This window comes from Peromyscus californicus, unplaced genomic scaffold, assembly GCF_007827085.1.
Source record: "Peromyscus californicus insignis strain IS unplaced genomic scaffold, ASM782708v3 Scaffold_6__1_contigs__length_162567912, whole genome shotgun sequence".
Classification (NCBI taxonomy): domain Eukaryota; kingdom Metazoa; phylum Chordata; class Mammalia; order Rodentia; family Cricetidae; genus Peromyscus; species Peromyscus californicus.
In genome coordinates, this window is record NW_026294584.1 from 71,582,541 (window position 1) to 71,608,242 (window position 25,702).

General features: G+C 45.0%; 1 protein-coding gene across 1 annotated transcript in view; it reads right to left on the reverse strand.

The window, feature by feature from the left end:
• The window catches only part of Cpvl (carboxypeptidase vitellogenic like), a 170,896-nt gene that overhangs the window by 57,568 nt on the left and 87,626 nt on the right, over positions 1-25,702 (reverse strand). The window contains exons 4-9 of the mRNA XM_052721512.1: positions 24,271-24,385; positions 23,104-23,162; positions 22,121-22,200; positions 17,165-17,231; positions 4,157-4,279; positions 3,648-3,779 (exon numbers count right to left, since the gene is read on the reverse strand). Of these exons, the coding sequence (XP_052577472.1) occupies positions 3,648-3,779; positions 4,157-4,279; positions 17,165-17,231; positions 22,121-22,200; positions 23,104-23,162; positions 24,271-24,385 (576 nt within the window). The remainder of the gene's footprint in view (positions 1-3,647; positions 3,780-4,156; positions 4,280-17,164; positions 17,232-22,120; positions 22,201-23,103; positions 23,163-24,270; positions 24,386-25,702) is intronic.

Here is a 25,702-nt window from a genome sequence, read left to right on the forward strand (position 1 = left end):
CGTTAAAGCAGGAAGAAGAGAGGAGGAGGTGAAGGTGTGTCTTCTCTTTCTGCTGCTGTTGCTGCTGCTGCTGCCGATGTATTTTAAGAGGGTCCTCTGAAAGGACGGTATGACATGAACGCAACCCATTCTGAAAACCATCAAGGATGAGTTAAGTTTATTATAAGATAAAATAGCATTGTCCTAGTGTTGGGTGAGGAAATTAGGATGCCCAGAAGTGCAGTAACTTGCCAGGGCACCCGCTGATAAAGGCATGAGTGAGACTCTAGCCCCTCCACGACTTCAGCCGGCACCCTCCCTGTCCTCAACACCTCTGGCTGTGCAGTGGCCCCACATCTGGCTGTATAGAGATGAGGGGTCTGGATGAAGAAGGAGAAGGGTAAGAAACCATCCAAAGTGAGCTAGGCAAACCAGGGATTCTGCTCCAGGCTACATCTGGAGAAATACCCATACTCCAACCTTCACACTGTGGAGATACCTGCGTGTTAAACAATGAATCCACAGGTTCATAGCCCAGAGCAGGTGTCTTCCTTTAATTTGCCCACTCTAGGGTAGAAGTTGCACTGAATGTGCACATCATTTGTGGAACTCATCTTTAGAAGCCATCCTCAACACCAATGAGAATGTAGGTTAAACCTTTTTTTTTTTTTTTTTTTTTTCCGGTTTCTTGAGACAGGGTTTCTCCATGTAGCTTTGGTGCCTATCCTGGATCTCACTCTGTATACCAGGCTGACCTCGAACTCACAGAGGTCTGCCTGGCTCTGCCTCCCGAGTGCTGAGATTAAAGGCGTGGGCCACCGCCGCCTGACTAGATTAAACCTTTAAAGAGTCAGTTTGTTGGGGTTAGGGTGAGAGGTTCATTGATAAGGTTCTTGCCCTATAAGCATGAGGACCCAAGTTCAATTCTCAGTACCCATGTCTAAACCATGGAGTATTGGTGCTCACTAATAATATCTGAGTTTTAGAGATGGAAAGAGGGAGATTCCTGGGTTCTCAGGCAAGTGAGAGACCCTGCCTCAAAAAGCAAAGTGGAGTGAAGAACACATCTGACATCAACTTCTGTCCTCCACAGGTGCATAGGTAAGCACACATCTGTGCTAGTATTTATGCACATGCACATACATGTGTGCATACATGCTAATTTTTAAATGAAAAAAGCAAAATAGTAGGTTTGCTTTCACCAAGAAACAAAATCACTTGCCGTCTAACAAGTAATGCAGCTAGTTTATTCAATCTTTTGAAATCTACTTTCTAATCAAAACTTGTTTCACAGAGAATGTTCTGTGATTCAGAGCATCATCAGGAAGGAGAGAGGAGGGACCAGAGATCAGCCATTTTACTCTTGGAGAATTGTGAGGATGCCCAAGGAGTTTTATGGAATACCCAAGAACTACTGCAGAAGGGAGAAACACTGGGCTAGGAGTCAGGCCAACCCATCCCAGCCCTAGGCCTCCCACAATCTACAGGTATCCTTCTATGACTCATGACTCTCTTCTGTGCCCAGCATCCCCACCAGTGCATGTGCAGGGATGGCATCACCTGTCTCCCATGTTCTCACCAGCTGTTACTGCTCTTTTACTAATTGATCCATCTTAAAAAATCAGAACCCTGGGTCAGGAGGAGGAGGCCCAGCCATGAAGAGCACTTGCTGTTCTTGCAGAGGACCCATGTTCAGTTGCCAGCACATACTTATTGGCTCACAACCAACTGTAAATCCAGTTCCAAGGATGTGATGCCTTGCTCTGTCCTCGAGGGGCATCAGAAATGCATTGGTACACATATATACATGCGGGCAAATACTCACACATAAAATAAAATAAGTAAAATTTAAAAATAAGAGTCAGAACATCAAACAGGCTGAGTCTGTTGGACTTGAGATTTGGATATCTGTGTCCTTTTGAACTGTACAATGTCTTAGCATCTTTGGCTAATGTACTAAACACTGCTTTGTCTGTTTCCTTTGAAAACTCAGAGGCTTTGATCCATCTCAAGATCTTGGATCAGTGATTGAAGAGACATCTCATACCTTCAAGGAATGACAATGGAGGTCTTTTAAGTTTCTACTGAATTTGGTTTAGGAGAGACTCCTGGGCCAGAGCCTCATTGTCTCCAACTGCACAAAATACTCATACTTTTCAATAGTTTTCCCAGCCTGTAAGTGTCAGAGCTGTCACATCATGTGCCACGGACATCATTTTACCTCCTTCTTTCAGGTCTCTCAGCTGGTCTTGACACTGCTTAACAATCTCTGTGAGCTCCTTCAAGCCCATAGCAAATGTCTCTCTTTTGCAAATTAGTCTCACATCACATAAAGCTTGGTAGTAATTCTCAATTCTCAAGCTTTCCTCTTTTCCCTATCTCTAGCATAGCAGGCAGCCTAAAACCCAAAGCCTGTCTGGAAGATACTATTAATGTCCATGAAAGCATGTATGATCTTACATGCTCACAAGACAATCCCGATTCCTTCGTGTTTACATCTGCACAAGGCATCTGACTCCATGTTTTGCAGCCACATCTGGTACCCTGACACAGAAAGGAGTCTGTCAGCATTCTGCCTAGGGCTGGGACTTCCCTTTCTCAAGCCATCTGCACAACTTGCTGTTCCCAGACTCCATAGCAAACCAAGCCACCTCCATGAGGGGTCCCATTAATGTCCTGCAACCCTACTCATAAAATGAGCATCACTGTAAAGCTGCCCCTTTTCTCCCCAGGTTTGCATGTCTGCTGTTTGGGTCATAACTGGCACATTTGATGCACCTGAAATTCTATTAACATCAAGCCTTGGTCTGAATGGTCACAATGACTTTAGGTACATGGAATATGAGTCTAATAGCAAGCATACTGAGGTCGGTCCTCGGAGTCCAGCCCTTGTCTCGTCTACCAGCATGTCAGGCAGGATGGCTCTATAGATGTGTAGCAAAATCACGGAAGGAAGATTGCTTACTCTGCTTTTGCATTGGCTGAAACATGCAAGTTCCTGTATCAAAGTGTTAAGTATAACCGCACACCTTAAATAACCCAAATCCAAAGAAAAACAAGCTGGTGAAGCCTCAAATCATATCATCATTTTGTTCAATTGTTAGGTTAACTGGGTAATAATATTCACACACACACACACACACACACACACACACACACACACACACACACACACTATTTCTGTTGGAAGATCTTTCCCATTACACTACATTTTGTAGTCTTTGATCCTGACACTTGAAAGCATGGGACTTTGGTTACACACCAGGTCACTTCTCCAGCTGGAGCCCTGCTTGTGGACATAACCCTTCTAAATGTTTCCAAGCATCTGTTGAAGCTCAGGCATCCACTTCCCAGGTTGCCTTGCTTCTGATTTCCATATGCTACAGGACCCCTTCAGATCCCACACAGCATTTAAGGAAATCAGAACAGCTCATGAAAGACACAGATAAGCATGCCAGGATGATCTCGGGTTGAAAACAGCCAAAGTGAATTCAGAGAAACGTAGGCAATGCTTTTCTTCATGCCCACTCCTCCCTCCTCCTGATCTTAGACAGAGGAGGGGATAGATACCATCCCCAACGCTGGAACAGCATGGTGTGCCTCCTGACCCCGCCTCTCCTCAGATGGTTTTAATTGCTGTAGGGCAGCCTGGGGGCCCCAGAACTCACTTCAAAGGCCTCCAGCCAGTGCTGATCTTTGATGTATTTTATGCACTTGTTGCACTGCTTCTGGAAGTGCTTTTGCTGCTGCTCATCCAACAAGCCAATTTGGTACAGGAATGTTGCATACCCTCCTATAATCTGGGGACAGAAGAGACAGGCATGAACACCAGAGAGAAGAGGTCAGGACACCCTGTGCCTCGAGAAGAAACACTTTGCAATGGCCTATTAATGTTTGCTGGAATTAGTCAAGGAGGGCAATTATACACAGAGACATATACAACAGAAAAGTCACACATACAGCACAACACACACAGATGTACAATCTGGCATCGGCAACCAATGAGGCTTGAACGGTAAGTTGACACACTGAAAGGTTTAGTTAAGAATTAGATTGGAGCTAAGTTAACATTGCCTTTTAGCAAGTTAGGCCTCTGAGGTAAAAGTGGTGTTCATCCAATTCAAAGGAATTAGTCTCTGTAAGGGACAGACCGAGAAAGAAAAGGCGGGTCACCAACCGATTCGGGATCAGAGTATGCATCTCCAATGGCAATTCCTTCCAGGCGGATCTTGAACTCTCTCACGGGGTTGAGGGAGTGGATATAGTGTGCTATGGCCGGCACATACTTCCCTGCATAAGACTGAGAAGGACAGATGTTGAAATGACAGTCCCAAATTGATCCACACACAGCTGCATGTGCTGAAGCTAATTAACAATAATTATTTCCATCCATACCTTCGGCTCACTTTGAAAATTCTACAGTAACAAAGAGCTTTACTCTTACCTCTGTTCTCACACCATATGGCCCCAAGTGACATGGAAAACACATAAATACCATGTTATCATGGAACATTCTAATGTCCTTCAACACAAAATGAATGACCTAGAGCACTGGACACACAATTCTATCACCTGCTGGGTGTCTCTTCCCACAGTCTTCTATTCCAACTTTTACTAAAAGAAAGAAAAAAAAAAAACCTCAAGTCTAAACCTAAGACTTAAAAATCTGCATAATGATGCAAAATTTAAAATCAGTGTGTATTAAAGGAATAGGAGAAGGGGCCAACCCGATAATATTGGTCACAGATTTTCTTTGAACTTATCTGTGTGTTCCAGCTTTTTCTAGCACAGGATCCTTTTTCCAGGCAAATTATTTTATGGGCCATTTTTCTTCTAACAACACAGTACTTCCACTTTCAAACTATTTCAGCAAGTGCTATTATTGGTTCAGTTATACAGCTTTATTTTTTTTATTACATACATTTTATTTATTAGGGGGGTGGGTCAGAGTCAAGTCTTTCCTTCCACCACATGGGTTCCAGAGATGAACCTTAGGTCATCAGACCTGGCTGGAAGCACTTTTTTCCTGCTGAGCCCTCTCACTGGCCTGCTCGGTAGTATTTGGAAACAGAGTTTTGATTAATTCCACCAAGAGTTGCCTTCATGGCTTGTCCAGTTGTTTAATCCAACTGGAAACTCCATATGCTCAGAATGAAGCCCTCAATCCCAGAGTCTTCCGGTAACCTCCCTTGCGATTCATGTGAACTTTGTTCTGAATGTGCCGGCCAAAAATCTCAGTATCATCATTTTTTTGTGTTTCTTTCTCTTGTACCCCTTAAAGTTCACAACGAGGCTTGTCAATCCTATCTAGCCTATCAAATGCACCTGGAATACAGTGTCTTCTTCCATGTCTGGTTCCTTGCCCTCCTCCAGGTCGCCATCACACTATCTGCAGCCTGGGTGACTGCAGCAGCTTCCAGGTTGGTCTTCTTTGGCCCTTAGGCCCAGCCACTTTATTTTCTAGACAGTGGTACAGTTAAAGCACAAGCCAGCCCATGCCATCCCTCTGCTTAAATCTTTCTGTGGCTGTGTACCAGAATCAAAGCAGCAGGCTGTATTTAAGACATAAAGTCTAATGTGAGCTACTCCTTTCCCCAGCCTCAGCCCATGCTCCCTTCTTACTCAATCCTTTACAGCCCCACTGGGGGCCAGAATGTTCCCCATGTGCACCAGGGCCTTTGTGCTCATATCTCTTTCCACCTGGAATGCTCTCTCCCACATATCTGTGTGGTTCATTCCCTCATTCCTTTAAGTGAGGCCACCTGAGCAATGTCTTCTCTGGCCTCTAACCAAAAATGTAATAGTCCTGTTTTCTTGTTTTACATCCTTTGCTTTCTCACTTAATCCTCACACTTCCTCAACAAATGCTTACCTACTCATCAGCTTACATCATCCTGTTTGCCCCCATCCTCGAAGATGCCTGAATGTAGACATAGCATCTACTGTGCTTATTTTTGTTCACGCTGCCTGATGCTGTTAGTGTCCAATAAATAGCTGTGAAACTAATGAGTCCATGTGCATTTGGAAAAGGGCAATGCACAGGTCAACTAGAGGCCTTAGATGGGTATCTGTGAGTCCACAGACCTTCTATGACATTCCCAAGGCTCTTCATAGGCTTGGAACATGTGGCTGCTCTAATTGATCTATATCATAATCCCAGTCACAGGTTGCAAACACCACTGTCCTCCCTTCAAGCTAAGACACAGAACTTGGAGAGGTTAAGTGGTAAGAGTCACATGTGGTCTGATCTACTCCAAAAGTTCCAACTCCCTTCAAGCTGATAAAAGCAGGTAATTCACATAACTTATCTGAGATCTTGTTTGCACAGCCAGCCCTCTTGTGCAAGAGCAGTTACTTAGGTAAAGCAGTGAATCAAAACACCTCCAGCATTCATTCTTAGGAATCTGTTTTAGTTTCCTTGTGGCAATATAAAGATGGGATTATATGTCTGAAGTTTGGTTTGCTGCATAACTGTGCGATATGATCTTGCTAGTGGAAATAAGTGAAGAAGATTTATCAAATGTCTGTAAGATAATACATTTTCCTGAGCAATGACTTTCCCGGTAAATATGTCACCCAGACTTCAGTCAACAGGGGCTTCTGGGTCAAGGTCATTGTGCTAGATATTTCGGGAGACACAAAAAGGAATAAAACACAAAAATGTCCTTAGAAGGGTCATAGTTACTTCTAAAGAACATCATGGAAATCCTGTCTCCCACCCACCAAAGCAAACATATGATTCATGAACTATAGTCCCATGATGTGCATAATGATCAGGGCAAACCAGGCCCACACAAACACACTTGACACATGAGTGACTGATCTCATATTACCTCTAATTATTTTTCTCCAAAGAAATTGGTACAGAAATGTTTGTACTGAGTGATAGTGTCTCCTGAGTTGTCTTCTTGTTACATTTGGTAAATGAAATGTATCCTTTCTGAGATAGAAGGCCACGTCCTTTACATGGCTGTGTAGTCAGTGGTGGTAAACTTAGCCTAAAACATCCAGTGTGTGGACTCTTCCTCCCAGTCACTGCATGTGAGACATACTAGGTAAGAAATGCAAAAGGGCCGGGCGGTGGTGGCGCACGCCTTTAATCCCAGCACTAGGGAGGCAGAGCCAGGCGGATCTCTGTGAGTTTGAGGCCAGCCTGGGCTACCAAGTGAGTTCCAGGAAAGGTGCAAAGCTACACAGAGAAACCCTGTCTCGAAAAACCAAAAAAAAAAAAAAAAAAAAACCTGAAGAAATGAAAAAGGACCCTGCATTGTAATACCCATTCCAGAATTGGAGCTTTGTCCATGAACCAAGCCATTCCACTCATCCTAATACGAGCCCATGTACAATAAACTTCATTTTCTTACATTTAGCAACAGTGAAATGAGGTCTGTGCATGTTAATGGAATGCATAGCTGGAGTTCTCCCCAGGCATGGCTGCTTCCACAGCACTCACTTTCTCTAGCAAATCACATTCAGTCAGTGGTCACAGAGTGTCCTGTAGCTCTCGGGTCCCATGCTGGGACCTGTTTTTATCTACCCCATTCTTACTAAGCAGATCACTCATGACAAACAGGACAACGAGATGGATAATTCTATAACCACTTTATTCTTCAATATTCATCCCACATCTGCTATCCTAGCGGTGAGGATGTTTATCTCATTCTTTGTTTCTAATGACTATCACACACTTCCTTGCTTTGTGTCAGTGTGACAAATTCTTCATTGTCTTGTTCATTAATCATTCCATTGGCTGAGTGACTCAGGCTGTCACACAGTAGACAATTACAGGATTATTTTATGGGGAATCAACATGTTATAGCGAAATTTCCATTATTTTTACATTCCTTGCTGGGATGTATTTCTTTGTTTTCAAAAGCAGACTTCTTATTCTGGAATCATTTATTTCTCTGCGAAACTATGCACTGACTATCACAAACACTTTGGAAGACAACAGGTTAACAAATCAAGTATTTTTTGTTTTACCTCCCACTCCTTCTGTATATATCTTAAAAAGAGTAAAACTTCATGTTTGGGGGGAGTGTCTGCCTTAGAATCCGACTATGGTTGCCTATGTCATTACTTTAGACCTAAACATAAGAACACTTGCTCCTTTGGTTCTGAATTATTCCCTTAATGAGGACAGTAATGACCACAACCAGAATTCCAGTCCCGAGCCTTCCCTGACCTCCCAATGGTGCTCCTCAGTGTGACCACCAGCAGGCCAACAAAGCCCCTGAAGTCTGCAAATTAATAGTAACCTTCCACCCCCGGATTCAACATGAGCCTTATAAAAGCTCAGAGCAACATCAAAGCCATTCTAACAGGGAAAGGGAAAAGTGCTGCCTGTGGGAACAGACACATTGTATTAGCATTTGGCAGTGACCTTTGAACAAGGAACTCAGCCAGATAAGCATACACGTCCCACACAGCAGCTCAGGAGAGGTTAGTAATCAACACATCTGGATCCCAGTCTCACCTTGGGATTCTTCGCTGATATTTAAGGTGCTGCAAGCTGCCAATCCCAACACTGTGTGTGTTTAACTCACTTTCCCCATGGTGACTGTAATCCCAGTCACCTCCAGCAAGAAGAACCGGGGACTTTGGGCTGTGTTTGTTTCCATTTGCTTCATCTGCTGAAGCTCAAAGAAGCAATAAAGCTCGGATTCTTCTCCTGTATCAGAAGCGTGGCAGAGTTCAGCTCTCAGTCTTTTATTTTGCCCATGAGATAAGGGTCTTAAGATCATAGCTGAATGTAGTTTTGACTCTTGGTCTGCCATCCCTGTGAATACTCACATGGTGTTGGGTACAGCTTCATGGAAATCACATCAAGAGCTTACTGTACTTGTAAAACAGTCTGCAGAGGATGTAGTGCTCGCCTAATTACCCAGATGTGTAAACGTCCAATGAGAGTCAACTTAATTGTGTATTCCGTCTGAATCTCTCCCTTCTTATATGTTTCGACAGCATCACAGCTGACTCCCTGTGTCCCTGCCATCCAGGTACTTTAAAGGGAAGGGAAAAGATTTCATGGCTAAAACCAAGCTTCAGTTAGCTCCTTCAAAGAGGGGGTGGGGCAGACAGTAACATTACGCTGGAAACAACACCCTTTTATATAAATGCTGCATGCACCCATGGATTCTAGTGTTTACAACACATTCACCCACACTTGTGAAGTACAGCTTTAAAAAATAAAAACAAAAAAATACCAGTGCAATTATACTCACTCGTTGCCTTGTTTCTAGGCATAAATTTGGGGGTAAAACATTCATAGCTTTATCAGTGATGATAAGCAATGGCGTTTCAAAGAGAGACAGCTGCCCTGAACATAGATCCTTCATTCAGAGTTGGGCACAGTCCTCATTTCTACCTGGCAGAAAAGGCCATGGAATTTGCGACCTCAGCAGTAGTGAATTGATTCCCCTGAGGGTCATCCTGAGCACCCATCTCCCCAGTCACTCAGCTGGCCAAGATGCCCACCCCTTTGAAGAATTCACGGCTGAGCTGAGGGAACTCTGTGTCTCCAGAAGGGAGCAATGGTAGCTGCATGTCTAGAAAGAGTTACACATGCCCCAGGGCAAAGCTCTTCCCAGGCTCGGGCTTTGGAGCAGCCGCCCGCACTTAGGGGAATAGACTAAAAGAGAAGGAAATCTTCAATACCATGAACAGAGTTCTACATACACACTGAAAACGCAAAGAAAGCCACAAAAATGGCAACTCAATAAATCAATCAACAAAAACCTAAATCTAATGGAATAGCCCAATCAAAATGGGACCGATGCAACCCTGACTTCATCTAGCCTTGGGGTTGGGGGGTTTTCACTTTCGCTCAATGTGGTGGTTTGAAAGAAAATGGCCCTGGCCCCTAAAGGGAGTGGCACTATTAGGTGTGGCTTTGTTGAAGTGGGTGTGGCCTGTTTGAAAGAAATATGGCACTGTAGAAGTGGGCTTTGAGGTCTCATATGTACTAAAGCCACATACAGTGTCTCAGACCACGTCTTGTTGCCTGCTGGTTAGCCCCTTCTCCAACACCATGTCTATCTGCATTCTGCCTGCTTCCCACCATATTAATAAGGGACTGAACCTTTGAACTGTAATCAAGCCACCATAAGGAAATGTTTTCCTTTAGAAGAGTTGTGTGGTCATGGTGTCTTCACAGCAATCAAAACCCTAACTAAGACACTCAGCACCACTATTTTCTCTGCAGAGAGAAGTGTGACTTCAAATGGTCAGTTTGGAAAATGAGCAAGGAAGGCCAGCATATCAGTAGTGTTGTGGTAATCTCCACAACTTCCTAGACATTTCTAGACCATGCGTCATCTAACTTTGAGACCATACCGCTGCAATTAAAAGGGGAGCTTTTTAACAAGAGCATGATATTATCAGCCATCCATTTCTTTTGAATATGAGCTTGCAAAGAAAGCTGCAGGAGCTACAGGCATAGACACGGAGCAAGAACATTTTGACCTGCCGCCAGCTTCCAGTCACACCAACCCACACAAAGGGATATGCTGACTTCTAAATGATGGATAATTCAGCTTTAATACTGAGGATGTGTCTTTGAAAACATTGCCCGTCAGGGACAGGTACAACGACACGAGATGCATCCTCTCCTCATCCTATTCTCACCTCAAAGCTGACTGGGAAAGCCAGCTTGCTGCCAGCTGACCGAAGTAGATGAATAAACTCCTTTGTTTGAAATGGAGACTCCAGTTAATTTGACTCGTAAATAATGAGTATGAGCAAGCCGGGCCACAGGCACGAACCAAGGCCTTTGTGCTCTGTAGATAAAATTTAGAAAGTTGAAGCTGCTTAAGTGATTTACCTTAGAATTGCCTGTCCCCACCCTGGACATCTCTAACTAGGTCCCAATGTTGTGTCTAGACTGTACTGTATGATCCACCAAGATAGTTCACTTTAGACAAAGCTTATGACTTCTGTCTATGTACTCACATTCTTCTCCATGCAACTTGAGAATCAGTAAATATGTACTGATTTGATTTGGATATATTCTCTGAAAGCCAGAGGCCCAACTTGTAAACATTTCCATATGCCCTCGTTCAGTTCTTTGGGTTACAGCTTAAACCTTCATTTTTATAATATTAAACTCATTAAACAGTCACAAATCCGTTTTCAATTCTAAAAGAAAATATTGGCAAGTGCAGATGGATGTAATTGAAAATAGACGTTTGTCATGGACTGAAGAGTTAAACCAGCTTGAATGCTATCTAATAAAATTCAGCAAGTTCCATGGCCGAGAAATAATTGCATTCCAAGGACTTCCAGCCCTTATATCACTTGAAACTTCCATTTGCTCTATAAAACTTTATGATCAAAGCCAAGGCTTTGTGATTAAAACTAGGTCTTGGCCAGAAAGACAGACATCCGTAGAGCTGGGGAACCTCTTCCCACTTGTAGAGTTATAACCCTAGACAGATGCAGGAAATAAGAGTGGGGGTGTCAGACTCCCTTCCAGGAGAAGACGGAGGAGAGAGTTCCTGGAGACAATTTGGTTTCCAGAGAGCATCTCCCCATGCAAGGCTATATAGCCCACAATTGATGTCAGCATTTCAATTTTTTGCCCTAGAGTCTCATCATTAGATTCCAGTTTTGGCTTTCCCCCTCTCTGGCTAGGTGACCTCAGGAAAGCGTACTTAGCCTAAGTCTCAGTCACATTAAGACTGGGATAATTTTAAGGAGGCTGTTGGGATTAAGTGAAACAATGCATTGGACAGCACTCAGCAAGGGCTCATGGCCGCTGTGTGTTCCAGTGTGAGCAAATGTTCTTATGCAAGATCACTGATCAAACACCTGAACGTGATGTCCTTCAGCCTGTCTTCTGGCCCCCCAGTTCCATGACTCCAAGGCTGGAGTAACAAGGCTGTTGGAGGCCGACACAGAATGATTCTTGGCCTGCAGCTAGCATGGTTCTCCCACTTCACCTTACACGTCACTCCATCACTTGCCTGTCAGTGCTTGTGAGTTGACTATTAGAAATATCCTTCCATGGGTCGGCACTTTTCTTAATTCAAACATAGCTATGTGTAGCATGAATCTTAACAAGTCTTATTAATAAAATCAAACTGAGGCCAGATATTGGGGTGAATTCTGGAAGATCAGAGAAGCAGAACAAGCCACAGCTAACCTCATCTCGCCAATTCCTCAGCTGATCCTGTTTCCTCAGACTGGATGCCTCTGAGTCCTCATCCAGAATGAATCTCAGCTGAACTGCTGCTCAAAAGCCTGAATGCTTAACCAGCCAAATACTTCTAGTTTCTGGTCCTCACGCTTTATATATCTTTCTGCTTTCTGCCCCACTCCCTGGGATTAAAGGCTCACTTTCTGGGATTAAAGGCGTGAGTCACCATGCTTGGCTGTATCCTTGAACAGATGGATTTCTGCCTCTGGAATGCTAGGATTAAAGGCGTGTGCTACCACGGCCTATCCTCTATGTTTAATATTGTGGCTGTTCTGTCTCTGACCCCAGGTAAGTTTATTAGGGTGCACAATATTTTGGGGAACACAATACCACCACAGCTATGTTAAGAGGAAAATACACTGGGTGGAATTAATCTCATCTTTTTATTGAGCTGTGAACTGGTAAGTCAGAATGGAGAAGGAGAACCAGACTGTGTGGCTGGGTAGGGAAGAAGAGTGGAGAAATAAACCTGAGCATGAGATTGCCCAGGAGAGAAGACCGAGTGAGCGTGGGAGACTGAGCAGAGAGAGGATGAGAGGTGGGAGAGTTTCCAGGGATCTGGGCAGGAGAGAGGGATGAGGGCAGAGAGATGGAAAGTAGCCGAGGAGAAATACCACTGATCCATTTATTGTGACTAATAGCAGCCTCTCATGAAGCCACCCTGTATCATACATTTAGCAAGCGCTTAACACTGCATGAGAAAAAAAATGATACAAGCATGGCTCTCGTGTGCCGGGCTGCTCCCTCAGCCCATCGGATTATAATGATGACAACATGCTCCCAATAGGATTTTTTTTCATGTAGATGAAGATAAAGTACCTCCGTTGGACTGATTAACTAACATGTAAGTAGATGCAAGGTTCATGCCTGTATTTGGTCCCCAGTTCGTCTACGACCACAACCCTTTTCTGCTATGGGGAAGAGATGCCCAGTTTTAAGCATATGCCTTGCCATTTGGGAAGCATCCTCATTTCTAAAACCACGGACAGATTTGAGTGGTTGCCCGTACTGGGACGTACAGCCCCATGCTCCAACAATGGCCAATCCCTTTTCACCCTGCCACCTGCCTGTCTTCCAGGTAGAGCTGTCTTCTTTGACTTCAGGCCCACTCTGTGGAAGCTGCAAAGAGCTCTACAGTGCAGAGATGCCTCTAGAACAAGAGCTTTCTCACTAATTGTTACTGGCTCGGGGAGACTAACACTTAGAAAGAAAGTTAATCATGGGAATTAAACGCAGCTTGTTTCTTTTTGAAGTATATTTTTTTTCCTGCCTCAAGGAGGGTGATTTACAGACACATTTGTCTCTCTTTAGAGAAAATTAATTCCAGTTGGTGTTCTGGGCATAGATGAAGAGAAGAAAGAGAGAAGAGGCTTCTCCCTTGTCCTTCACACCCACAGTGGACCTACACCGCTCTCCCTGGTGTGCCCTGCCAGTGGGATGTGGGTGGGTCCTCACACATGCTGATGTGTATAAAGCAAATCATTCCAACTTCTAATATCAGCTTCAAGGCTCCTTCATCTTTTAGGTAAAGCAAATGCTTTTTAAAAATGCATTTGACTTGGAATGGAGCACAGTGGGATAGGACTGGTTTATCATGCTCAAAGCCTTGGGTTAGATCTCCGGGGACACACACACACACACACACACACACACACACACACACACACACACAGCCAAAAAGACTCAACAGAATAGAACAGGCAATGCTATAGACCTCGAGTGAGCAAGCCGAGCTGCTGTGAACTCTTCTGGCCTGCTCTATACGCCTTGGGCCATATGCTTTGAGCCCTAACGGAGGCATCATGTGCCGGATGCTCACTGCAGTCAGTCACTATTTGACATATCTAAGGAGGATTATATAATTAAACAGTCAAATAGTACTATGTAGTAGGTACTATTAGCATTTCCAGACTCTCTTAGACCAATGCCCTGGCTCAGAACAGCCACCACAGCCCCCTTTGCGCAGGCTGCTTTCATTCCCGGCACACAAATGTAAGGGTGCTCTACCACATGTATGTCCGCTGAAAAGCAGAAAAAAACATTTCTTGAGTTTATCCATTATTTTCCAAGATTGAGTCTGCAATTCGGTGGTATTATTTCTTGTGACTCCCTGAGAAGAACAAATGAACATTCAGAACAGGAAGGGCTTTCCTGTAACAGTTTGGTGAAGGGTTGGAGAGAGGCAGGGAGGGTTGGTATTATGTCCAAACCGAAGGAACATGGAGATGCTGTGAGAGTGAATCTGAGTGTCTGCCACTGAACTTGTAATAAATACAGCAAAACAGCCATGGGAACTGATTTCAAAACTAACCAACCTCCGCTACTGGCAAAAACAAAGACTCAGAGAGGTTAATGACTTGCCTGGAACCATCCATTGAGACCCAGCTCTTCAATTATCAACCCAGAACTCCTCTACTCTGTTCCAGCTCTCCAATTATCAACCCAGAACTCTATTCTCCCTTGTGGTCTTAGAAGACAAACAAAGCAGAACATGTGAGACCGGAGAAGAGGGCATTGCTACTTAGCATTCTTCTTTCTACAAAGGAATGTGACTTCTAGAGCAGGCATGCCCATCTTGTAGACTTAGGGCTGCATGTAGCCAAATGCAGAATCACAAACATCTTTAACATGTGAGGTTTCATTTTTTTGTTTTTTTCCTGTAGGCCAGTTGCTTAGTTCTCAACTGTGAACTTTGAACTTTGGAAATGGAATAGTGTCACAGTGCCAGAAAGTTGGACACCCATGGGCAGACCACTGTGCTCTTCTGAAGCTAAGGGCACATGGTTACTGCCTTTCTGCCCCCAAGCCCTTCTTGCCCTCCTGCTCATCTTCCTTTATCACGGAAGGCACAGGTTTCTCTAAGAGTATTCATCCTGGCAGCAGAGAATACAATTTTTTTTTCTTTTCCCACACACATTTGGAGATGATATGCATAAAACCACAAGGCACAAATAAAAGAGACCAGTCAAAAATTTCCTCCAGTACTTGGCAGCTTTGCTGAGCATCATGGTTAGCAACATCGCCACATTATTTGTTAGACAAGGAATTACACACTGAGCAGACCAGTCTCCTGCCGGAAGGGGAAAATGTGTGACTTCCAGGGGAACTCGGAAAATGACAGGGGTGTCACCTTCTGCTCCTTTTCCAACTTGCCTCTCAAAATGCTCAAAAGGTAAAGGACGGCGGGAAATATTACTGATGGAGAAAGTAAATGTGATTTGACACTGAGGAACTGAGTATTAATAAAACCAAACTTAGTATTGATTGCTAAACCGGTCTCTCTGACCACTTAGAAAGAGAAGACAGGCTCAAATTCCTGGCTCCATGCTTGCTGTTCCCCAGGAATTTAGCCTGTTCCTCTCTTTCAGTCCCTTCATAAGCACATCTGTGGACCACTTGCCTGTCATCCTTTCTGGCCTTCCTCTGGCACCATCCCTTGACCTCTCTGTGATGATCACTCATTCCACCGTTAAGCCTTATTGCTCAGAGAATGACCGCCCCAGCATGATCCTTCCTCCCCCAGAGCAACAGAGTAGGCCTTGGTCACTGTTCTTTATTCTATCCCTCTAGCCCAAGTTATGGATGGGACCTAAAGAAACCCTCGGAGATTCAGGAGCATGGAGAGACTTGCCTGGTTCGTTAGATATGCACCAGCGTGGAATGCACGGGCTGTTTAATATGAAAAACACTTGCCTGAGAATGAACTGAGAGACAAGAGAAAAGCTCCAGAGACAGAGCAGCAGAGAGTGGGAGACTACATCCTGGTGAAAGAAACGTGGAAGCCTTTTGTCAGCTATGGTGAAGACAGAGTCATTCTAAAGTCATGCAGGGTACAAAGTGGGATTGCACAGAGGAGGAGAACGCAGTGCTGCTGGAAAACTTGCTCCTCCATGTGGGAGAAGGTGCACACAGACATCCGTGGAGGAAAGCATTGGAGAAGCCTGTGCTGGGAATCAGAGTTACAGGACTCAGCCACAGTCCCAAGGTCCAAAAGAGCGGCCATCCTCCCAACAAGGAGCAGTACACTTAGTGCTCCAGTCTTGGCTTTTCAGTGCCGCTCTCCATTGGAATGAGCCAGAGTCCCTAGAAAAATGACTGATTCCAGGACCCGGGAAAGGCATGCACAGGGTGCTTCAGAGGCAAATGTGGCAATATGTTGTGTACCCTAATAAAATTTGCCTGAAGATAAGAGAACAGAACAAGCCACTAGATTAAACATAAATGCCAGGCAGTGGTAGCACACACCTTTAATCCAAGCACTTGGGAGGCTCAAGCCTTTGATTCCAGCACTGGGCAATCTCATGCCTTGTATCCCAGCGTTTGGGAGGCTCATGCCTTTAATCCCAGCATAATCAAGAGGTGGAGACAGGGATATAAGGTGGGTGGAGACAGGATCTTACCCCCCCCCCCAATTTGGTATGAGGATTTGTAGAGGTAAGAAGCCTCTAGTGGCTGCTGCCCTGCTTTTCTGATCTTTCAGGTTAGCTTTATTTGTCAGAACACAAAATATCACACAACATCACCCCAGGGGCAAACTGCCATGGTGTGGTTCCTGGTGGAATGCCTAGGAAGCACACAGGCTTATCCAGGTGGAATCTTCACTGAATCTGAACACTGAGGAGAGAATAAAACATGTTCCCAATATGGAATGTACTAGAGGCACCTGGCCCCTCCCTTAAAATCATTGATATGAGTGACAATAACAAAAAGGGTAAGAAGACTGGGACATGGTAAGCTGCTTCACCCATCCCAATATGTGAACCTTCACTGATCCCTGCATCAAAACATTGTTACCGAGGATACTTGGGGGATACTTGGGAAATTGTGATGGTGGACTGGATCAACACTAATACACACACACACACACACACACACACACACACACACACACACACACATACACACATGAATATATTTGCTGTAACTGTCATCATATAGTCCGGTCTTTGTAATATTGGAGGCACACAAGAAAATAAGTTGTCAACTCACCTCCCCAGTGACATAAAACAAATTCTTCGCATACTCAGGGAACAACTTGAAAAACTGAATCAGTGCACTGTGGGAGAAAGGACATCGAGATTGAGTGGAAAAGTAAGGCAGGGGCTTGGCTACCGTGCCTCACCAGCTGGGGGCATATGCCCTGCTTGGAAGGAGCTGGCACTGGGCTGTGCACTCCTCTGGTGTATGGTTTTAGTCCCCGCCCCCCCAGCAGGTAATACTGCATTCTACATGGGTGGCTAGGCAAAACAAATAGGGAGGCTGATATTGCCATTGCCATCCTAAGAAGTCTAGACACGGGACATCAACAATGTCAAGTTCTAAACCTGGGATTGCTACTCTGGGTCATCTAACTGCCGAGGGGTCCTTGTGTCCACGATGCCAGCTTCCACATATTGTTTAGCCATTAGGCCAGATTTGTGGGAAAAAAATAGAAAGTTTAGCTTCTTATCAACAAACCATGGTGGGGAACCCGGACTCTTTCTAAAGGAGCTCCCAGAACGTCAGTGTTTTAATAAGAACCCCAAAGCTGTGAAAAAAGAAGAGAAGGAGGGGTGGAGGGAAGAAAAGCAACCAGAATCCCATGGCCACTTGAGTGAGCTATGCTGAAATAGCTTAAAAACAAGCTGATGGGGGGTGTTTTGCAATAAGGAAGAAAAGACTGGCTGACTTTTAAATGTCTTGACCAAAGTCTTCCCAAAAAGGAGACAAAAAAAAAAAAAAAACAAAAACAACAAAAAACAAAACAAAAAAAAAAAACCATGAAAAATGGAACTCAGGCACTCTAGGAATGTCTTGACCTGGACTGCAAGGCCTGAGAAGTCAGGCAGGGCTTTGGTCCCAGCTTCCAGCTGAAGGACTAAAAGCTATGACCCCTCCAGGGAAGATGAAAGGCAAGGAGGCTCTGAAAAGCCAGGAGTGGGAGAGAGTTCAAAGGTTACAGAGAGAAAAGCTATGACCACCGTGATCCCTGCTAGACCTAATTTTCAAAGGCTCTATAAAAATCGACTGTGAAGCACTGCTGGGGTGTTTTGGTGTGTTCTCTATTTGTTATTTATAGTGACTTTGGGCAACTAAATTTGGGAGACTGCATTGTGATAGTTTCCACGTTAGGGCTGGCAGCGAACTGGCTTTAGAACAAGGGTAAAAATAGGAGTTCATTCTCCACCCTCCCCTCAGGAACCTTCAGGCTAAAATCCACTTCCCTTCCCTCTTCCTGCTGGTTGGACTCATTTACTACAGTCAATTTCAAGTCCCCTGCTCTAACTTACATCTTTCTTCCTTGGTATTTGATGGGGCGCTGTTAGGGCTGATAGGTTTAACAAATAAAAAATTCAAGGTGTCCAATTAAAATTCAAGTTCAGATAAATAATAAATAATGCTTTAGTACAAGTATGTCCAAATATTGTCTAGAATATTCTCGTGTGTGTGTGTGTGTGTGTGTGTGTGTGTGTGTGTGTGTAAGCCACAGGTCTGTGTTGGCTGTCTTTTTTTAATACTCTCCACTTTTGAAAGATACTTATATATAAAGAAATATTCATTGTTTATCTGACTTTCCAGTTTAACTGAGCATTTTGTGCTGTATCTGGCAACCTAAATTAAAGGAGATACTCTCCCATGTTACTTCTGTCTGGAGAGCACCAGCGTAGCTGAGGTTTCTAAAGCGAAAGCTTGCTGAAAGAAGTTATTACTCTTTGAATCTCACAGTTCAGGTCTTTCCATGGACTGCCTGTTTTTTCAGAGTCTTTGGTAAGTGGTTCTTACACAACAGTAAATTATGAAAATGATAAGTTCAGTACCCAGAACCACACACACTCCTTGCCCATTTGACTGTCCTTAAACTAAGCACTATTCCGATGACACAGCGAGGTTCTGCTTAAAATAAAATCAGGATTCATGTCTGCATGTATTTCAAAGCTTAGCATAATGTTGGTGTGTGTGATAAATAAATGTGTGTGTGTGTGTGTGTGTGTGTGTGTGTGTGTGTGTGTGTGTGTGATTTATTTAGGTATGAATGCTACCTGGCACAGAAATCTTATATCATCGGATGACTCTATTAGATATCCCTGATAAACAGAATTTTAGAGAAAGGCTATTTGGTCACAGAATGATACATTATTGAAAGAAGGAGTGGCTGGGAGAACACTGCTCCTCAGATGCCTTTTTGAAAGGTCCTCTGGTGCCAGTAGGGCAGAGAAGGTGATGGAATAATATGCAACAGAGCCAGTGGCCGTAAGAGAATCCAGTCAGTTCTGCTTGAGTAGAAGCAATAGGAACTCAAGAGACGTTTAGCAGGCTCAAGACTCAGGGCAGGAGCTGCACACTAATGGTTTGAATCTGAAAGGTTTGCCAGAGCTCCAATGTTGAAGGCTTAGCCCCAAGGCACCGAGATGGGACTTTGGGGAGGTACCTGGCTCACAAGGGCTCTGACTTTAGGAATAGATTAATCCACAGGTGGATTCACAGCATGATGGGCTATTGGGACAGAAACTTGAGGAGGAGGGGAAAGAAGTATGTCACTTTTTGACAGGGTGTGATTTGCCTTGGCCTCTTCCTCTTCCTCACTTTTGACTACCAGGCTGTCAGGAGGGGAGAGCAGCTTTGTGCCATCTCCATTCATCTCCAAGAAGGTAACTTCAGGAGCTCTACCAGGCCATGAGCTCTAGGAGCCCAGGGGTTGTGTCTGCCAGCGATTGAGGGAGACCAGAGGACAGCAGCACCAGACAAGAAATCCACGTCACAATGAGGAAGCTGACTACATCTCATTCACATTTTTCTAAGCTGGGAGCCGCCTTGGCTCAGCAGCATGCGTTACAGTGTGTGTCTGCACGTGAGTGAAAAAGTTTCTCTCTGCACACAAAGAAAGCCAGCAGAAACGCGAATGCTAAATGGCTCTTTAGGAGGCCATTCCTTCCAGGCCAGGCACTGTTCACAGAAAAATAGAACTCCATCTTCAGGGGTGGGACGTGACTGGGGTGGGGGTGGGGCTTTCAAAGGGAGAAGAAAGATCGGTTCTTTAAAGCCCCGGTAGCCCATTTACTGGTTCCAAAGCAACCTTCTTATTGCAAACACCCATCTGGCAAGCTGGAGAGAAGAATGCAGTCACAAAAGGAAACGAATAGTGTAAACTGTAAAGGAAACAGCTGAAATCAGTTTTCTGCACTACTCCTGATTAGCTATTTTCCAGTTCTAAGAGCCTGAAGCAAAGGGAACTGAAACAGCTATAAACAACGGCTGCTTTGAAATACGTCCTCTTTCCATGTCATGCAAGAGGAGACGGACCACATGTCAGCAGTAAACATCCACACAGAGGGTCAACAGCAAGCTGGAAGAAGCATCCTTGTTTCCGGCTTAGGGGGTGGGGTGCTTTGCAAAGCTCTGGCTTGCAAAGAGTGAACACGTTTTTTTAATAGAGAGCCTCCACCCTCGGGGGCGTGTTTGCTAGTTAAACAATGGAGCCAGAAGATGGTTGTAGTAAGGGCTGAGGGTAGGTGTCTGACCTGAAGGAAAACACAATAGTGTAAGTGGTGGTGGGAGGCACCTGAGTCTGCTTCTGAGGACAGGCACCACAGTCATGCCTGTGCAGGGAGAAAGACAGTAGAGGGGGGAGGTCCCTCTGGGAGGATCAGCTAATATGTCCGAGGGAACCACTGTGCCCAGGTACAAAGGTACCAGGACCCAGGTATCCCTGCTGGAAACTGAACACAAGTGTTAAAAATCTTGAGGGATTTTATGTGAGAAATTAGAGAACAGCCAAATTCTTTTCTGGGACAGCAGAGGGAAAGAAAGAGATGTCCTTGGCAGAAAATAAAGACCAGGAAGCCAGCAAAAGCTTGGTCCCTCAGCCCCCTGCCTGATCTGCCCCAGAAAAGAAGGGAGGCTTCTGTCCTGACCAGACCAGATATGCTTTCCCCTTGGAGTTGTGCTAGGGGCCGGGTTTGCTCACTGGGTAGTTAGCAGAGCCAGTGGGCAGGTCAGACCGGCCATTAGGAGTCTTCTAGTAGATTCTCATGAGGCATCCAAGGGTGCTCAGGAGCTCTGAAAGAATTCAGACTTGGTTTGTTTGTTTGTTTGTTTGTTTGTTTGTTTTTTAAAGATTTATTTATTTATTACGTATACAGTATTCTGTCTGCATGTATCCTTGCAGGCCAGAAGAGGGTACCAGATCTCATTACAGATGTAAGCCACCATATGGTTGCCGGGAATTGAACTCAGGACCTCCGGAAGAGCAGTCAGAGCTCTTAACCACTGAGCGGTCTCTCCAGCCCCAGACTTGTTTTCTACTAACAATTTATAGCCTGGAAAAATTTGACCAAATTAGAAAGGTCAACTTAGTTTTTAAAAAGTACTAAAAATAGATGTAAAGAATGCAAGAAAATTTATGTGTATATACTTTAACCAAGATCACAACTTTACATTCCTTCCTTCATTTTTTTTTAAAGTGAAAGACAAATTTTGTAAGATGAAGGAGAAGGAGAAAGACCATTTTCAGTCTGGAAAAGTCATGACAAAGCTCCAGAGTGAACTATACATCTAGAGTCACAGAAGGAGCAATTATGGGAAAGAAGACAAATGCCTGGAAAAGACGTTATCTCCTGGCAAGCACAAAGTTAAATAGAACCTTAGAGACAACTGGAAACTTCTAAGCCATCCAGGTGGACGGCTTGAAAAGGAATCTTTGGTTGAAAATGTGTGTTGAGTCTCTATTGTGTCTTGTAGGATACTGCTATAAAACTTACGTTTATAATTTAGCTCTGTTTACTTTGTCTGCTGGTCATTCAAACAATAATCAATGACAAGATAAGAAAGAGCAGAAGAAACTGTGTATGTGCCCACATACTCATGCAGAATGTTCTGCAAAGTTTTAGAAGTTGGGCAAATGAGGACCGATTGGTAGTGATTCTACCATTGGGAGACTTTCCTTATGGCCATAGATGCATGACATACCTGTACAAATTTTGGGCTATATCGCTCTCACTGTTGGCATATCCCCGGAGATCATCAGTGAAGCTGAACCCTGTGCCCACCTGAGTGGGGAGGAAATGAAGATAAGCATGAAGACGCAAGTTCCCTGGGGACATTCAACTAGACCCCACACTGGGAGATGACCTCACTGCTTCTAAAAACCACGCCTCTGACTCCAGATCTCTGTATCACTCCATGTATCACTGAGGCATTCTGCTTCCCTTGGAAAGGGAAGTACACCAAGTTTGGTTCTTTGTATCTAGAAGTCTACATGAAAGACGGGGAATCCATTATCAAGCAACAAGCCATGAATCAGGAAACCCACACGGTCAGTGAAAGGCTACCCACCCCTTATCCAAGGGGTGGCATTCAATGCTGTTTGAGATGGGAAGGGTCCCACAATGTAGACTAGGCTAGCCTGGAGCTTGTGATGTAGCTTAGGCTGGTCTTGAACTCACTATCCTACAGCCCCAGCCTCCAAATACTGGGATTATAGGTGTGCTCCACCATGCCTGGCTGCTCACTCTATAAATTAAATTCTAATCTAAAAAGGAAAAAAGTGTATCTATATTTTAGAAAATGTACAGCAATATATTTCGTAATGTCGAGGACAACTAAAGCATTTGTTCTTGTAAGCCACAGTGAGGACTCACACAAACCTAGAAGGCATAGTCCATCACCTGCTGCAGGCATGCACACAGTAACATGTTATTCTACTGGATACGGCAGGAAACTCGAGCACAGGGGCAGGTATTTGTGGATCTACACATGTGTGATGATTGAAGAGGTAGAGGAAAACACAATTAACAGGAGCATCTCAGCTTCTTAATAGCCTTACAGGAGCATCATTGTGTATGTGGCCTGCTGTTGACCAAACTGTCACCATGCGGCCATGACTGTGCGTAGTAAAAGGAAAAGGGGCATGATGCCAGCACTGATGCTTCCCGCTGTCCCCTGGTTCTCACCGGATTGTCAATGTAAAGCATGGAAAGGGTAGTGGTCCAAGTGAAGTCTCTGGCAAGAACTGTCAAAACAGAAGAAAGGGTTGAGTTTTAATAAAACATCCCAGGCAGGTGCTCCGGACCCCAGCACACCTGCTTCATCTCACCATCCCGGGTATCCCCTCTGCCCTTGTGCCACAGTCGAGAACCTCTGACTGTATCAGGGCGGACTCCATCTCTGTCTCACTGGGGAGGTCGTTCACTTTCCCTGGGTCAGCATTCAGAGTGTGAATTTGTTTGTGATTCACTGTGTTGTGCCAGCTTTGATGGGGTTGATGTTTTCTTCAGCACTGGGGAGGAGGAAAAGGATCCGAGAGCCTGGGTGCAGGGTAGAGGGTGTACTCTGGAAGGGCAGTGCCCATCGCCCCTTTTCTTCTCTTCTGTACTTTTGCCCACCGTAGCAGTATCTATAGCTAAGAATGCAGCCGTGACAACGAAACGTCACGAGAACTGACGTGAAAACGCCTGTCTGTCCTATCCTGTAAAGGGCTCCTCCACCCTCCACCCAGGCTCTCGGATCCTTTTCCTCCTCCCCAGTGCTGAAGAAAACATCAACCCCACCAATGCTGGCCCAAAAGCTTTTACAGTGAATCACAAACAAATTCACACTCTGAATGCTGACCCAGGGAAAGCGAACGGCCTCCCCAGTGAGACAGAGATGGAGTCCGCTCTGACACAGTCAGAGGTTCTTTCTCCAGCCCTTCCTCCACCTCAGCCTCACCCACAGCATCTTGCTCTCAAGGCATCGGCTCAGTTAAGTGATGGACTCATAAAGCATTCTATCCCCAGGGATAATGAGGGATATAATTCCACCATTAGGCCCGTGCAAGAGGGCTCACCCAAACAGTAATAAATACCAACTGTTTTTGTAAGCCAAGAATGCTTGAGTCAGCAGCCGGCTTGCAGAAAACAGCTTAGACCCTTTCACCCACATTTGCAGGAGAAAGTAAGCCAGGCAGGACACTCACCCTGGGGCTCCTCCTTCTGGACAGAAGTTGCCACCAAGTTGTGTTTCTCTAATCTGGAACTATTAAGCAACTCCCAGTGATTCTGTGTTTATTCTAAATTTGTTTTAGAGTAGATACTGGCTGGGAGAAGGCCCATGGCTAAAGTAGTCAGAGCATCACTTACCAGTCAAGTTGCTTGTGATAACATAAGGCCCATGTTCTACAAAGAGTCCAAACATGGATGAACCTCCAGGCCCGCCCTGAAGCCAGAGGACTACTGGGGCATTCTCAGGCTGTATCTGGAGGGAACGGAGAAACCAGTGAGCAGAAACGCACCAAGGTTGCCGAGTAGACCCAAGAGCATGAAGCCTCTGTCTTCCACATCCCTGACAACATTCTAGAACGCCTCTGGCCCCAAAGGTCCCACTCTCCTATAAAGAAAGGTTGGTCCCCTTTTCCTCTTTGGGATTTACACGTGCCCCAAACGCTGGTGTCTTTCTCTGCAGTTGGCAGCATCTATTGATCTGCATGGTCTATCCCCCAAACACAGTAAGGGAACCAAACAACTCCTGCCCCTTCCTCGTTGGCTCAGTCCTTCACACAAGTACAGACATTGCCGGACTCCTCCTCAGGACACTGTGAGGAGGTTAGTCTTGGGAGGCTAGACTAACTTATGAGGGTGTCACTGGGAGCCGAAGTCAAGCATCTGGAGGAAGATACATGGGGACACGGCCTTCCTGTCGTCTAAGATCTGACATAGGTTCCCTCACATGTTCTGGCCCTTCTCTGAGAGTGCTCTTGGGAACAGCCGTTGTCTGCAGAGTAGCCTTTTCATGAGGGGCTACCTCCAGATGCATTGTTCTCAACTGTCAGGACATAGAGTGACATAGCTAACGCCCCTGGAGCACTCAGACACGATAAATGTGAACGACGGCTGTAATTGAGGGGAGAGTGTGGCAAGTGCTGACGCCCACAGTCAGGCTGGGCTTTTGTTCGGCAGGCCTACAGCCACAGTCAGCCATGGGTGAGTGACAAATACCTGTACTCAGCTCTCCACACAAGCCCAGGCTCTGCTTGTCCCCAGCTAGGTGACTTTAGGTGAGATGCCTAAGCAATGTGGGCTTCACTTTCCACACCTGTAAAATGAGCGCCAGCACCATGATCTACAATGTGTAGTTGGCGGGAGGATGACTCGCGTCCCATAAAACCAGCGGAGTGGCTGTGACACGTGTTTGCAAATGCTAACTACTGCTGCAAAGGATGAATGCTGAGGGTTTAGAGGCGAGCTGCCCTCAAAGCATCTACAAAAAGAAGAACAGGAGAGTGCTCTGCTTGGAGGCTTTTCTTTAGTCCTTTGGCCCCTATCATCCCAGGTCTACTTTTTACTCCTTTATCTTCCTGCCTCAAATGTTGACATGCCACAAAAAAAAAAAAAAAAAAAAAATCAGGTTGTGGGGGAGTCAGCGGGGGGAGGCAGGTGTTTCTCTGTCAAGTCACAGCAGAAAACCAAAAATGAAAGCCCTGTGTCAGAGCTGCTGTGAGGGAGGCCTGGAACCAGGAGGCTCCCACTCTGCTTGACAAAGAGTAGCTGTGGTGACCTGGTGCTCTGCTTCTTC